General features: G+C 42.6%; 1 protein-coding gene across 3 annotated transcripts; it reads left to right on the forward strand.

Annotated features, from left to right (window-relative positions):
* The first annotated feature begins 1,523 nt into the window (after positions 1-1,523).
* LOC111972767 (uncharacterized) lies at positions 1,524-16,574 on the forward strand. Of its 3 annotated transcripts, none has more exons than XM_023999841.2 (9): positions 1,524-1,845; positions 2,633-2,730; positions 2,827-2,943; positions 7,066-7,226; positions 7,508-7,654; positions 12,764-12,866; positions 13,043-13,171; positions 13,264-13,449; positions 15,368-16,574. In XM_023999841.2, the coding sequence occupies exons 2-9, from the start codon at positions 2,650-2,652 to the stop codon at positions 16,571-16,573; spliced, it is 2,130 nt and encodes a 709-aa protein (XP_023855609.1). In that variant the 5' UTR covers positions 1,524-1,845; positions 2,633-2,649; the 3' UTR covers position 16,574. The 3 variants fall into 3 exon arrangements, with proteins under 3 accessions (XP_023855609.1, XP_023855608.1, XP_023855607.1); XM_023999840.2 differs by having other exon boundaries at positions 1,524-1,639; positions 1,746-2,730; XM_023999839.2 differs by having other exon boundaries at positions 1,524-2,730.
* Positions 16,575-16,607: the final 33 nt, after the last annotated feature.

The raw sequence follows: 16,607 nt of genomic DNA on the forward strand, positions 1-16,607 counted from the left end.
AACTGTGAAGCACGGGGGTGGCAGCATCATGTTGTGGGGGTGCTTTGCTGCAGGAGGAACTGGTGCACTTCACAAAATAGATGGCATCATGAGGGAGGAAAATTATGTGGATATATTGAAGTAACATCTCAAGACATAAGTCAGGAAGTTAAAGCTTGGTCGCAAATGGGTCTTCCAAATGGACAATGACCCCAAGCATACTTCCAAAGTTGTGGGAAAATGGCTTAAGGACAACAAAGTCAAGGTAATGGAGTGGCCATCACAAAGCCCTGACCTCAATCCTATAGAAAATATGTGGGCAGAACTGAAAAAGCGTTTGTGAGCAAAGAGGCCTACAAACCTGACTCAGTTACAACAGCTCTGTCAGGAGGAATGGGCCAAAATTCACCCAGCTTATTGTGGGAAGCTTGTGGAAGGCTACCCAAAATGTTTGACCCAAGTTAAACAATTTAAAGGCAATGCTTCCAAATACTAATTGAGTGTGTGTAAACGTCTGATCCACTGGGAATGTGATGAAAGAAATATAAGCTGAAATAAATCATTCTCTACTATTATTCTGACATTTCACATTCATAAAATAAAGTGGTGATCCTAACTGACCAAATTAAGGCTTTATGATAATTTTCTTGCCAAACAATTTATAAACGATCCACTCATATTTCCCAAATAAAACCATGTCAAACATAGCATTCTATTTTAGTTATGGTTTTTAAAGAGAATTGGGATCTAGTCCACTTGTTTCCGCCATGTTGCATCCATTGAGAAGGGGATCATGCGGTTGAGCAACCCATTGAGTGGATGCTGTGAGCCCTAATTTATAACTTCAAACTTGGAGGGCGGGGAAAGATAACAGGAGAACGTGACATACAATTGAAGTCGGAAGTTTACATACACCTTAGCCAAATACATTTAAACTCCATTTTTCACAATTCCTGACCTTTAATCCGAGTAAAAATTCCCTGTTTTAGGATAGGACTGAGAGAAGCATACAATGAGCCGCCGCCACGCAAAAGGTAAGAATCGAGCTTGATAATTTGTTAGCAACATTCTAACTTTGTACATGTGTATCTACTGTAACGTGTGGCGGTAGCGTTTGTGTTTGTGATACAATGAAAGGTGTAAAGTGTGTCTGCAAATAAGCTCTGTTGTGAATGATTTATTGTAGTGAGAATAGTTTTTCTACAAGTTGGGAGGGGGCTAGGAATGCGCTGGTCGCTCAGGTTTCTACAGTTAGTGGGGAAAGGCCAATTAAATTGTTCTCCGGCATGTTTCTAATGTAAGTATTCGTTTCCCACAAATCCTTTCAGAATTCCAAGGGCCCCCCCCCCCCCGCCGTTGCCTCCAGATCATGTGTTGAACTCGGGAGCAGTGGTTTTCCCTGGTAGGCTATAATAAACATGTGCATTCAATTCATCATGGCTACAAGGTGCAAAATGTAACATTCAAACTTGACAAAACAACAATAACACGATATTAATTCTACTAACTAACAATGAGACCATGAAATTATTTCAACAGGTGCCTTTGATCAGCATGGATATCCTCTGGTTATGTTCCCTGTGGATGCTCATGGCAACCTTTTAGATCTAAGCAAAGCTGAAGTGGTTGACTTCATACACGACTTTCTCTGTTTGCACAAGTATGTATCAAGGCTACAATGTAATGTGTGTTTTAGATGTAATTTTAAGATTGTACAGACATGCATGGAAGTCATGTTAAGCTTTACTAATACCACTTTTTTATAGTAAGAAATAGGAGGAGAGCTTGGTTTCAGTTGTGGCTGATTTGAGACAAGCCACTCTTACTACTACTAGGTTCATCTCTGAAAGTCTTCTTCTCCTTGAGGTACCTTTCTTAGAATGTTGTTCTAGGTGGATTGTAAGTATTGCTTTATTATACAGTAACAAACATCATAATTGGTTCATAATGTCAATTAGTAGGCCTACACCTTAGTCCACTTTTACATAAATCTTTGTTCTTTTTTATAGAATATTGTGTGGGAATTGTTCACATTATTTATTGTTGTGTCCAGTTCAACCACATAGATGTTCAGCAATAAGATGCCTCGCCTAGTTAAAGGTTAAATAAAAAATACAACCTATGATTGGCCTTTCTGTCACTCCTATGTAACTCAATGAAATTTAGCCAATTTAAAGGGATTTTGTCTGAGGTTGCTCTTCAGGGCACAACGCAGTTTGTGATTGTTCATAGTGGAATTGTTCTTGGGGCTAAAAAAACTGGATCATATGCCTTCAGTTATTTAAAAATAGACTAGCTCTAGTGGAATTGCATTATCTGAGCTAAATCGGTTGTTTGGAAATCTGCAATACACAGTTCACCGTGGCTTTATTTGTCTGATTACTTTTAGTAGAACGACCTTATCATTTTAGTAATCATACTCTATAGTACATTTTGTTTAGTCATTTTTGAAAATAGTGCTGTGAATCTTCAGGTCAGTTTGTCATCCTCATTTATCATGGCCACAGACAAAAGTGGTGCTCATTACAATTTCAAATCTGGGGAGGATTTCGGTGTTCCCTATCTTTGTACTGTTAGAATGAGTGTGATTTTTGACTTGTTGTCATTAATTAATATTGATGAAAATGTAACATGCATTTCTCACCCCATCTAGCTGCGTACACTGTATACATGATTCAACCGGAAACAAAAGATGTTCTGAAACTATTGTTGAAACTGGTACCATCAAAGTCTTATGTTGCTCCGTTCAAGGTAAGATGATTTCACTCACTGACTGTGATTTCACCTTCCACGAGTAGCATGAAATTAGTATGTGTGTGGGGCTAAACATCCTTTTAATACCAACAGAGAGTTCTGCTGAAAGAAGTCTTCGAACTTTCCAATTACATTGATAGAAGCCAGTTGACTGCGGCTTTAGGAGGCTACCTGGTTTACTGTCATCGGAGTTGTGTAACATTTATCAGGGTATGTCTTTTACAATCATTTACATGGACTGTATTGTTATGTTAATAGTATTGTCATTTCAACCTGTGTTATTTGACATCATGGTCAAGTGAATAGTTATGCCAGTTGTAAAATGCTTATTGTTCCCATTAATTTTCCTGTAACCTCACCAGAATTAATTTTCTCATGCCAGTTCTTGCAAAGAATTCCATGGATTACTTGTGCCACTACTCATTCTGTAAAATGATGTAACCTGGACTTTTCTCATACATTTTAGTCAATACAAGACTACTCTTGTCAAGACTGTAATGTGTGATCTTAAAAGGGCAGCAAGCTTTGATCGGTTGATTATCTGGAGGTTTTATGATGAGTCTTAACTTCACGAATAGCAGCATTGTCCTCCTCTGCGCATCAGTGGTTGATGGACGGCCTCGCTGGGGGCTCCAATCCTCTGTTCTTTATTTTCTGCCTGCCTTGAGGATGAAATGACTAGATGGACAGAACTTTGCTTTCAATACAAACTATATTCCTTTCAAGTGAACAACCGACAAGGGATGTTCAAGCACAAAAGCACAAAAACATTATTGATTATTGACACCCACATCTCAGATTGTGCTGAAATTGTTTCTGTAGTTGGAAACAGATAAGATTAGCATTCCTGAAACATTATTTTGCCACCACCCTGTAGTACTCACTTCTGTCATCATGAAGTGCTTTGAAAGACCAGTCAAGGATAGTCACCTCCACCTTACCGGCCACCCACTTCAGTTTGCATACCGCCCTAACAGGTCCACAGACGATGCAATTGTCATCACACTGCACATTGCCCTATCCCATCTGGACAAGAGGAATACCTATGTAAGAATGCTGTTCATTGACTACAGCTCAGCATTCAACACCATAGTACCCTCCAAGCTCATCATCAAACTGGAGGCCCTGGGCCTCAACCCTGCCCTGTGTAATTGGGTCATGGACTTTCTGATGGGCCGCCCCCAGGTGGTGAAGGTAGAAAACTTCTCCACCTCGCTGACCCTCAACACTGGGGCCCCACAAGGTTGTGTGCTCAGCCCCCTCTTGTACTCTCTGTTCACCCACGACTGCATGGCCATGCACGCCTCCAACTCAATCATCAAGTTTGCAGACGACACAACAGTAGTAGGCTTCATTACCAACAATGACGAGACAGCCTACAGGGAGGAGGTGAGGGCACTCGGAGTGTGGTGTCAGGAAAACAACCTCTCACTCAACGTCAACAAAGGAGAAGATTGTGAACTTCAGGAAACAGCAGAGTGTCACGCCCTGACCTTAGAGATCCAGGGCGTGAGTTGGGGTGGGCATTCTATGTTTTGTGTTTCTATGATTTTCTATTTCTATGTTTTGGCCGGGTATGGTTCTCAATCAGGGACAGCTGTCTACCGTTGTCTCTGATTGGGAATACTTAGGTAGCCTTTTTTCCCACCTGTTTTTGTGGGAAGTTGACTTTGTTTAGGGCACATAGCCTTTGAGCTTCACGGTTTGTTTTGTATTGTTTATTGTTTTGTCGGCGTCAGTTCTAAAATAAAGAGAAAATGTACGCTCACCACGCTGCACCTTGGTCCGCTCCTTTCAACAGCCGTGACACAGAGGGAGCACCCCCCTTTCCATATCGAAGGGACAGTAGTGGAGAAAGTGGGAAGTTTTAAGTTCCTCAGCGTACATATCAACGACAAACTGAAATGGTCCACCCACACAAACAGTGTGGTGAAGAAGGTGCAATAGTGCCTCTTCAACCTCAGGAGGCTGAAGAATTTGGGCTTGTCACCCAAAACCCTGACTAACTTTTATAGATCCACATTTGAGAGCATTCTGTCGGGCTGTATCACAGCCTGGTATGGCAACTGCTCCGCCCTCAAGGCTCTCCAGAGGGTAGTGCGGTCTGCACAATGCATCACCGGGGGCAAACTACCTTCCCTCCATAACACCTATAGCACCCAACATCACAGGAAGGCAAAAAATATTAAAGACAACCACCCGAGCCACTGCCTGTTCACACCGCTACCATCCAGAAGGCGAGGTCAGTACAGGTGCATCAAAGCTGGGACCGAGAGACTGAAGAATAGCTTTTATCTCAAGGCATCAGACTGCTAAAAAGCAATCACTAAGTCAGAGAGGCTGCTGCCTACATGGAGATCCAATCACTGGCCACTTTAACAAATGGATCACTAGCCACTTTAAACAATGCCACTTTAGTAATGTTTACATATATTACATTACTCATATATGTACAGTTGAAGTCGAAAGTTTACATACACTTAGGTTGGAGTCATTCAAACTCGTTTTTCAACCACGCCACAAATTTCTTGTTAAGCAACTATAGTTTTGACAAGTCGGTTAGGACCTCTACTTTGTGCATGACACAAGCATTTTTCCAACAATTGTTTACATACAGATTATTTCACTTATAATTCACTGTATCACAATTCCAGTGGGTCAGAAGTTTAAATACACTAAGTTGACTGTGCCTTTTAAACAGCTCGGAAAATTCCAGAAAATTATGTAATGGCTTTAGAAGCTTCTGATAGGCTAATTGACATAATTTGAGTGGATGTATTTCAAGGCCTACCTTCCAACTCACTGCCTTTTTGCTTGACATCATGGGAAAATCAAAAGAAATCAGCCAAGACCTCAGAAAAAAATTGTAGACCTCCACAAGTCTGGTTCATCCTTGGGAGTAATTTCCAAGCGCCTGAAGGTACCACGTTCATCTATACAAACAATAGTGCGCAAGTATAAACACCATGGGACCACGCCGCCATACCGCTCAGGAAGGAGACGCATTCTGTCTCTTAAAGATGAACGTAATTTGGTGCGAAAAGTGCAAATCAATCCCAGAACAACAGCAAAGGACCTTGTGAAGATGCTAGAGGAAACGTGTACAAAAGTATCTATATCCACAGTAAAATAAGGTTGCATGAATGCTAATGTTCTGTTTCTAACTATAGAAACTATTTCAGAACAATCTGTGATGGTGGGTGTTCCATGGTAGATTTAGTTCATCTATCTGGAGAGAAAAGTGTGCAGTCAGTGGCCATTTCTCATTTGGGGAAAAGTCTGCCCTCCACCCTCTCCTCTGTCCTCCCTCCACCCTCTCCTCTGTCCTCCACCCTCTCCTCTGTCCTCTCTCTGTGAGTCGGAAACCGATAAGTGGTCGAAGAGATGCCAATTCGATGCCAATTCGTTAGTAGGTGAACGGACGAGTCCTCCCCTCTAGCCACCTTTCATCAGGATAGTCATGTGGGTCCTTTGTGGAAGAGTTTTGAAGTCTGCCACACCCCCTTTCAATCTGCTTTTGTTTTGTCTAAGGAGAAAAACATGTACACATTTAAAACGATAAGTAGCAAATTGTTTAAAATGTCTTGCACATCTAACTTAATTTATCACTTTACACTTATTTGGGGATTCACCCCGTAAATGGAATTTACTGACGTGCGAGTGAAGAAGTCTCATTTCATACAAGCGCATTTTCGTCCATGTTTCCTCTTCTCGATTTACCTTTTTCAAAAGGAGGTGAGAGAGGACTGAGGAGACAGGAGATGAGCAAATCCAATTGAGAAAAGGCCAGTGATTCAACTGTCATCCTGTATGGAGATCTTTCATTCATTAATCCATTCATGCGTTTCAGTGATGCAGCCCCAGAGCCATTGTTTGTTACCTTGGTGAAGCTTGCAGAATTGCAGACTGCAATCAGTTGACCTCATTACCAAGTGAAAGGCGGCCCCCTCTCACCATTTGGTCATATTCACTCGTTCGACTGGGCATTCATCCATGTTGACAGTATTCATTAGTACTGTGAGGGCAGTCTGTTTTGGGACGCTATAATGAATGTTTTCGCATACTATACTGCGCTGTAACAGTAACTAAATGCACATTCTTGGCAAAACAATCTCCTCTATATTTTTAGTAGGTTATCAAACTTTAGGTTTGATATGGCTGTATATTTGGGTTTTATTTCGGAATAATTGGTTTGTGGTTGTACAACTTAGACAAGTATATGAATAATGCTTTTCTGATGCAACAGGACTGACATAATTTTTTTTGACCTACTTTATAATCACCCTCTGATTTTTCCCTCTAACATCTCTTCTTGGACTTTTGTTTATGCAGGAGATTGATGCCTTTGTCCAAGAGTTTCTCTCAGTGGTCCAGAGGCTCCCGTCGTGTATTTCCACCCTGCAGACACTCTCCAGACAGCCTATGCCCTCTGCCTTCACCGAACTGAATGACTTCTGTTACAGCAGCGAAGCCAAGTTCCAACTGCTGCGGAGGTGAGGGTCTCCATTTTCACCTTTGCTCTCTCTTTCAGTTGGACATAACAAGGGCCTACTTTGGGTAGTACAGGTGTAAGCTGAGTTGATCCGCACCTATAGCACTGCTCACTTCCTACTGTAACGGTGCTTTTTAAGGGCTTAAGTTACCTGCCTCTCAAGTTGCAACGCCTGGTGAATGATCTACCTGTGTAGTTCCATGTATATAAGTCCTGCGCCCCTGTATTGACTGCCCCTGTATGTTTTATAAAGTTGATGGAATGGCTGTTTTTGTGGTGTAGAGAGCTGGGCTTGGATGAGCTGCTAAAGCACTGTGATCATGTGGTGGAGAAGCTGCGCTACCTTGAGAATGACTCGTGCTATCAGGCCATGGCTGGGACGGCCCTCTTCACCCACACAGCCTTCAATATGCTGCAGAACTACAGCAGGTACTGTACTGTATAGCAGGGCCCGGTTTCCCGATAGCGATGGAATTTAGGCTTACGAGTGTTTTTTTTAACGATGCAGCTTTCCAACAAAACATGTTGCATGCGTTTCCTAAAACGCCACGCAGAGAGAACGTTTGCTAAGTGCGTCGAGGCATGTCGATACTGATCGGATCTAAGTAAATGGTCAGTATTTTCCCTTTCCAATCCCTCTAACGTTCAAATGATTCCACAATAGTGACGGATCAGCTCCAAGAGATATTATCACCTACAGTGCATTGGGATTCAGTATTCAGACCCCTTGACTTTTTCCACATTTTATTACGTTACAGCCTTATTCTAAAATGGATTAAATCGTTTTTCCCCCCTCATCAATCTACGCACAATACCCCATAATGACAAAGCAAAAACTGGTTTTAGATTTCTTTGCAAAAAAATATATATATAGATATTACATTTACATAAGTATTCAGACCCTTTACTCAGTACTTTGTTGAAGCAGCTTTGGCAGCGATTACAGCCTCGAGTCTTCTTGGGATGACGCTACAAGCTTGGCACGCCTGTATTTTGGTAGTTTTTCCCACGCTTCTCTGCAAATCCTCAAGCGCAGTCAGGTTGGGTGGGGACGTCGCTGCACAGCTATTTTCAGGTCTCTTCAGAAATGTTGGGTTCAAGTCCGGGCTCTGGCTGGGTCACCCAAGGACTTCAGAGACTTGTCCTAAAGCACTCCTGTGTGTTTTTTTGGCTGTGTGCTTAGTGTTGTTTGTCCTGTTGGCAGGCGAACCTTCGCCCCAATCTGAGGTCCTGACCGCTCTGTAGAGCAGTTTTCATCAAGGTTGTCTCTGTACTTTGCTCTGTTTATCTTTGCCTCGATCCTGACTAGTCTCCCTGCTGCTGAATAACATACCCACAGCTGATGCTGCACCACCATGCTTCACCGTAGGGATGGTGCCAGGTTTCCTCCAGACGTGACTCTTGGCATTCAGGACAAAGAGTTGGTTGGTTTCATCAGACCAGATAAACTGTTTCTCGTGGTTTTTTATGTTCCTTTTGGCAAACTCCAGCGGCTGTCATGTGCCTTTTACTGAGGAGTGGCTTCTGTCTGGCCACTCTACCATAAAGGCCTGATTGGTGGAGTGCTGCAGAGATGGTTATCCTTCTGTAAGGTTCTCCCATCTCCACAGAGGAACTCTAGAGCTCTGTCAGAGTGACTATCGTGTTCTTGGTCACCTCCCTGATCATGGTCCTTCACCGATTGCTCAGTTTGGCCGGGCGGCCAGCTCTAGGAAGAGTGTCGGTGGTTCCAACTTCTTCCGTTTAAGAATGATGGAGGCCTATGTGTTCTTGGGGAACATCAATGCTGCAGAATTGTTTTGCTATCCTTCCCCATTGTAGAATAGATATTACATTTACATAAGTATTCAGACCCTTTACTCAGTACTTTGTTGAAGCAGCTTTGGCAGCGATTACAGCCTCGAGTCTTCTTGGGTATGACGCTACATGCTTGGCACGCCTGTATTTGTGTAGTTCTCCCACGCTTCTGCAAATCCTCAAGCGCAGTCAGGTTGGGTGGGGAGCGTCGCTGCACAGCTATTTTCAGGTCTCTTCAGAAATGTTGGGTTCAAGTCCGGGCTTGAGTGTAGGCGGTGACCCGTTCCTGTAGGTTCATGCTCTACAACATTCGCAGAGTACGACCCTGCCTCACGCAGGAAGCGGCGCAGGTCCTAATCCAGGCACTTGTCATCTCCCGTCTGGATTACTGCAACTCGCTGTTGGCTGGGCTCCCTGCCTGTGCCATTAAACCCTACAACATTCCAGAACGCCGCAGCCCGTCTGGTGTTTCAACTTTCCCAAGTTCTCTCACGTCACCCCGCTCCTCGCTCTCTCCACTGGCTCCAGTTGAAGCTCGCATCCGTTACAAGACCATGGTGCTTGCCTACGGAGCTGTGAGGGGAACGGCACCTCCGTCCTTCAGGCTCTGATCAGGCCCTACACCCAAACAAGGGCACTGCGTTCATCCACCTCTGGCCTGCTCGCCTCCTACCTCTGAGGAAGTACAGTTCCCGCTCAGCCCAGTCAAAAACTGTTCGCGTGCTCTGCACCCCAATGGTGGAACAAACTCCCTCACGACGCCAGGTCAGCGGAGTCATCATCACCACCTTCGGAGACACCTGAAACCCCACCTCTTTAAGGAATACTAGGATAGGATAAAGTAATCCTTCTAACCCCCCGCCCCCTTAAAAGAGTTTAAGATTTGCACTATTGTAAAGTGGTTGTTCCACTGGATATCATAAGGTGAATGCACCAATTTGTAAGTCGCTCTGGATAAGAGCGTCTGCTAAATGACTTAAATGTAATGTAAATGTAGAATAATAGTGAAGACATCAAAACTATGAAATCACACAGATGGAATCATGTAGTAACCAGCAAAGTGTTAAACAAATCAAAATATATTTTAGATTCTTCAAAGTAGCCCCCCTTTGCCCTAATGACAGCTTTGCACAATCTTGGCATTCTCTCAACCAGTTTCGTGAGGAACTTTTCCAACTGTCTTTCCAGAATGCTGCATATCGCTGCAGAATGCTGTGGTAACCATGCTGGTTAAGTGTGCCTTGAATTCTAAATAAATCACTGACCGTGTCACCAGCAAAGCACCCCCACACCATAACACCTCTTTATGGTGTTCCACACTTCACGGTGGGAACCATGCATGCAAAGATCATCCGTTCACCTACTCTGCGTCTCACAAAGACACGGCGGTTGGAACCAAAAATCTCAAATTTGGATACTTCAGACCAAAGGACAGATTTCCATTGCTGGTGTTTCTTGACCCAAGCAAGTCTCTTTCTTATTCTTATTCTCTTTCTTATTGGTATCCTTTTAGTAGTGGTTTCTTTGTGTGAATCAGGCCTTCGAATTGCTGCAGTCTCCTCTGAACAGTTGTTGAGATGTCTGTTATTTGGGGCGGCAGGGTAGCCTAGTGGTTAGAGCGTATCCCCGAGCTGACATGGTACAAATCTGTCGTTCTGCCCCTGAACAGGCAGTTTAACCCACTGTTTCTAGGCCGTCATTGAAAATAAGAATTTGTTCTTAACTTAGTTAAATAAAGGTATAAAAATACTTGAACTCTGACGCATTTATTTGGGGTGCAGTTAACTCTAATGAACTTATCCTCTGCAGCAGAGTTAACTCTGGGTCTTCCTTTCCTGTGGCGGTCCTCATGAGAGCCAGTTTCATCATAGCGCTTGATGGTTTTTGCGACTGCACATTTTCCGTATTGACTGACTGTCTTGCTTTTTTGAGCTGTTCTTGCCATAACATAACAGACTTGGTCTTTTACCCAATTTTTGTATTTTAATTTAACCTTTTATTTAATTAGGCAACAAAGAACAAATTCTTATTTACAATGTCCAAACCTGGACGATGCTGGGCCAATTGTGCGCTGCCCTATGGGACTCCCAATCACAGCTGGATGTGATACAGCCTGGAATCGAACCAGGGACTGTAGTGACGCCTCTTGCTGAGATGCAGTGCCTTGGACCGCTGCGCCACTCGGGAGCCCAAATAGGGCTGTCTTCTGTATACCACCCCTACCTGGTCACAACGCAACTGATTGGCTCAAATGCATTAAGAAGGAAAGAAATTCCATAAATTAACTTTTAACAAATCACACCTGTTCATTGAAATGCATTCCAAATGACTACCTCATGAAGCTGGTTGAGAGAATGCCAAGAGTGTGCAAAGCTGTCAAGGCAAAGGGTGGGCAACTTTGACGAATCACAAATCAAAATATATTTTCGAACACTTTTTTTGGATACTACATGATTCCATATGTGTTATTTCGTAATGTAGAAAATAGTAAAAATACAGAAACTCTTGAATGAGTAGGTGTGTCAACTTTTGAGTGGTACTGTAGGTCTGTAGCCTATACCGTTTATCTTTTAATACAGTCATCTCTGGTTTAATCTGCCGCGTCTTTATATCCTTTGCCATGTTATGCAAAAAAATGGGCAAGTTTACTTGTAGTCAGTCAAATTTTGTTCAACGTCACAAAGACAGATGAACATTTTGATTTTGCGTTTAGCGGAGATCTTCTGTGTATAAAGTGACGTGGAAGGCCAAAAAAAAGCATAAAACGACGTACTTAGCTGTTCCTCGACTGGTCTGAGGCAGTCGTTAAATAACAAGCGTTTTCAAGGTCAACTTTGGTAACGATTGTTTTGAGAAAATGTGAACTTGACATGCAACAATTTAAGATTTTACTTAGTTACAGTTCGTATAAGGAAATTAATTAATTAGGCCCTAATCTATGGATATCACATGACTGGGAATCTGTTGGTCACAGATATCTTAAAATAAAAAATGGGCCTCAGGATCTCGTCACGGTATCTCTGTGCACTCAAATTGCCATCGATAAAATGCAATTGTGTTCATTGTACTTAGTTCATGCCTGCCCATGCCATAACCTCACCGCCACCATGGGGCACACTGTTCACAGCTTTGACAGCGTTTCGCCCATACGACGCCATACACGTGAGTCCGGTTGGACGTACTGCCAAATTCTCTAAAACGACGTAGGAGTTGGCTTATGTTCTCAGGCATCAGCTCTGGTGGACATTCCTGCAGTCAACATGCCAATTGCACGCTCCCTCAAAAGTTAAGACATCTGTGGTCTTTTATTGCCCCCAGCACAAGTTTCACCTGTGTAATGATCATGCTGTTTAATCAGCTTCTTGCTATGCCACACCTGTCAGGTGGATGGATTATCTTGGGAAAGGAGAAATGCTCACTAACAGGGATGTAAACAAATGTACATGGGACCAACACTTTACATGTTCTGTAGATTTTTTGTTGTTCAGTGTAGCTTTTGGAAAACCAGGCCCAGGTAGAGTGCTTAACCAGTACATTTTGACCAATCATTTAGAGGGAGGAGTATAGTGTGAGTTTAAATGTATTGTTGAGGAGACTAATTATGCATTTTACACACATTTCTAACTTTCTATGCAAAGCTGTCAATGGATACATTATGCTGTTCTATTTCAAGGTTCAGCATAGTAGTCTTCTACAATAAGTGTTTTCCACAGGTTTAAGGTCTCTTGTCTTTGTTGAAAGGATAACTGCGGCTGCTGAAACAATAGAGTTGCTGTGGCAACAGGCCTTCTCTAAGGCCCACCTCCAGGTGCAGGTCTACCAGCTGCGTGATGAGGCACAGCAGGTGGGTTATAATACATAACAATTACTCCAGGGTTGTGTTCATTAGGGCACGCAACAGAAAATATTTGTGCAAAATATCCAGGTAGTCCCTCACTGTTTTAAGTGCCATTTGGTGCCCAATGAAAATGACCCATCATGTGTTTTTGTTTATTTTGGTTCATTTACCTCCACTTGCAGATAACTGAACAGATTAAAAGTTGTCAGAAAGAGAAGCTCCAGCCTTACAGAATAGAGATCGTTAAAGATGCGAGGAAGGCTGAGACGTTAACATCTGAATTTGAGGCATCCATCTATACACCCGCCATGGTAAATATAGGCTACTCTGATATTTTCCTCCTAAAATGGGTGCATTGACGTATTAAAGCTGCTGTATGGATGTCTTCTCTCCCTGCTGCCAGGCTCTAGTCCACTGTGCTGAGGATGTGATCCACACGTTAGCTGACACTCTGCCTCCTGGTGATGCCCAGACCAGGGAAGAGTGGGTGCAGGATCTGGACAGACTGAAGGAGAACTTCCACGCTGCTGTAGAGCTCCCTCATCAGACCCTCGGAGCAGTCGCCGACTTTTACCACTACTACACCAAAGTAGGTATTCTGTTGGACTGACCTTTTTGCCTAACAAGTCACATAATAAGTTGCATGGACTCACTCTGTGCAATAATAGTGTTTAACATGATTTCTGAATGACTACCTCATCTCTGTACCCCACACATACAATTACATGTAAGGTCCTTCAGTCAAGCCGTGCATTTAAACCACAAAGACCAGGGAGGTTTTCCAATGCCTCGCAAACAAGGGCACCTATTGGTAAATGGGTGTATTAAAAAATATATATATAAATACATTTTTAAAAAGCAAGCAAACATTGAATATCCCTTTGAGCATGGTGAAGTTATTAATTACACTTTGGATGGTGTCGTCACTACAAAGGTACAGGCGTCCATCCTAACGCAGTTGCTGGTGAGGAAGGAAACCGCTCAGGGATTTCCCTATGAAGTCAATGGTGACTTTAAAACGGTTACTTTCATGGCTGTAGTAGGAGAACTGAGGATGAAACAACAACATTGTAGTTACTCCACAATACTAACCTAATTGACAGAGCGAAAAGGAAGCCTGTACAGAATAAAAAATATTACAAAACATGCATCCTGTTTGTAACACGTCACTAAAGTAAAACTGCAGAAAAGAAATTCTAAATTTTGTCCTGAATACAACGTGTTATGTTTGTGGCAAAGCCAATACAATACATTACGGAGTATCACTGTAATGGATTTCCTCTTCGTCTGAAGATGAGTAGCAAGGATCAGACCAATGTGCAGCGTGGTAAGTGTCCATAATTAGATTTAATAAAGAACGAATACAAAATACAAAAAAACAAGAGAAATAAATGAAAACCGAAACAGTCCCGTATGGTACTAACACAGGGAACAATCACCCACAGAACACAATAGAAAACAGGCTACCTAAATATGGCTCCCAATCAGAGACAACGACTGACACCTGCCTCTGATTGAGAACCATACTAGGCCAAACACATAGAAATATAACATACAGAACAAAACATAGAAAAACAACATAGAATGCCCACCCCAAACCACGCCCTGACCAACCTAAAATAAAGACATAAAAAAGTAACTAAGGTCAGAACGCGACAATCACTCAATAATAAAAATTATAAAAATTAACAATGGCTCTAAGCACAGGCAAAATTCTACAGGAAAACCTGGTTGTCTGCTTTCAACCAGATACTGGGAGATGAATTCACCCCCCAGCAGGACAATAACTTAAAACAAAAACACAAATGTACACTGGAGTCACAAGTCAGTTTGTCAAATTTTTGCCCTGCAAGAGCTGCCCCAGTCAAATGTAAGTGCTGTTATTGTGAAGAGGAAACGTATAGGAGCAACAATTTTGGAATGAGATGTTCGACGAGTAGGTGTCCACATACTTTTTGTCATATAGTATGTATTAGTGTTTTATTGTTAAATTCTAACATTTGTAAAAAAAAAATATATATTTTTTTTGACCTTAGAGTATTTTGTGTAGATAATTGACAAATTACAATTAAATCCATTTAAATACCACTTTATTACACAACAAAATTTGGAAAAAGTCAAGTGGTGTGACTACTTACTGAAGGCACTGTAAATGTGTTCCTGTAGGCCAGACTTGGATCATGGGACCACTTAAGCTAGTGAAGTACAAAGTAGACCACTGCCCATACATTACAAATTAGATTCCATAAATTAGATTGTGGGTATTTCCTCCAATTAGAAAATGCACAGGTCAACAAACAACCATTTGTACTATTTTGGTAGACTCCCTGCACATTTGTAAGAAAATAATTGTTTTTACAAGACTGAACAGGGATTTAACTTAATGCAAGGCAATTGTTTATCTTGTTTAGTGGCCTTTAAATCGTAATAGATACCCCATCAGCCGGTTATCTCCACTATTATTGTTTTTGTTAAATCAATAACAATGTTATTGTTCTGTTTTCCAGATGTCCGCCAGTGATTTTAAAGCGGCGGGTGTCCTGGGTCTTGATGACAGTCTTGACTCTGCCGACACTGACAGCCATAGTGAATGCAGGTCATCAGAGGCAGCCAGTGAAACTGAGGCATCAGAATGCAGCATGAGCCACAATGGAAGGCCGATGGAGAACGGGCCGACGGGGTTGAGTCCCCCTCAAACCAACAGGGGACAGTTCCTGAAGGAGCTTAAAGGACTGCACGTTCTAGATGAGCTCATCATGGAGGAGAACCTCAAGATCCACAAGCTCAGACAAGCTGAGAACGAGAGCCTTGATGAAAAGCCCCCTCAATTGGCGGGCTCCCGAATTACGTGCAAGGAGAGGCAGGTGTTTCTATTCGAACTAGAAAGGGAGAAAAGGGAAGTGGAGAGGATGGAAAAGAACCTAGCTAAAGAGATGACCAAAGGATGTCAACTCACGAAGAGGATAAGCAGAACCAGGATAGTAGTGAAATGCTCTATAATGGACAGGATTTCTAAACTGAATAACTTGGAGGTTGGTGCTCTCTATGATGATCTTATATCAGACCATAGAAGCCAACACCTCAACGTAAAGCACTTGCCAACCCTGCCCAAAGACACCATAAACCTTGATCCTAATGAATCCCTCGTTATTACTGCAACCTTTTCTGCCATAATGCCTGTATCACAAGACTCTGTTCAAAGTGTAAATGGTCAGTCTCCACATGCGGACTCTAGTATATCTGGCTGTGGTGATGCCATGGTAGAAGTAGATGCTCCCAGCCATAGTGAGTTCACGGAGCCCAGAGCATCACAACCGGTCTTAACTCCACCACAAAGCTATTCTGATCCCAGTGAATTTATTGAAGAGGTTGGAATCCAACACCAAGAGGGTACAGATGAGGAAGGCTTAGATTTCAGATTGGTGTACAAATTGCAGTTTCCCCAAGAGGCCACCTTGACACCTGAAATGTTCCCAGAACATGGAGTATTTGACCCGAGTTGGAATTATAACCCCCCAGTTTCTAAACCAAGAAAGGCATCACTTCCTGTGAATGACAAAGGGCAAGAACTCAACATCTCTACAGAAACCATGTATTTAACCCTCTGCTCTGCCCTGATAGTGATTCAGCCCCTGACCCTAGACTCACATCACAAGTCATGCCAGAGTTCAGTACTCATCCGAAACCTAAAGGGTGAAGCCTCAAACCTGTGAAGGAGCACAGCAATAACCACAACAACAAACCCCT

The sequence above is a fragment of the Salvelinus sp. IW2-2015 genome, linkage group LG14, assembly GCF_002910315.2.
Source record: "Salvelinus sp. IW2-2015 linkage group LG14, ASM291031v2, whole genome shotgun sequence".
Classification (NCBI taxonomy): Eukaryota; Metazoa; Chordata; class Actinopteri; order Salmoniformes; family Salmonidae; genus Salvelinus; species Salvelinus sp. IW2-2015.

Coding starts and splice junctions, on each gene's coding strand:
- LOC111972767 (XM_023999839.2), top strand. CDS start 2,611: ATGCATTTCTCACCCCATCTAGCTGCGTACACTGTATACATGATTCAA. Junction 2,944..7,065: donor GTTGTGTAACATTTATCAGG/GTATGTCTTTTA, acceptor TTGTTTATGCAG/GAGATTGATGCCTTTGTCCA. Junction 13,172..13,263: donor CCATCTATACACCCGCCATG/GTAAATATAGGC, acceptor CCCTGCTGCCAG/GCTCTAGTCCACTGTGCTGA.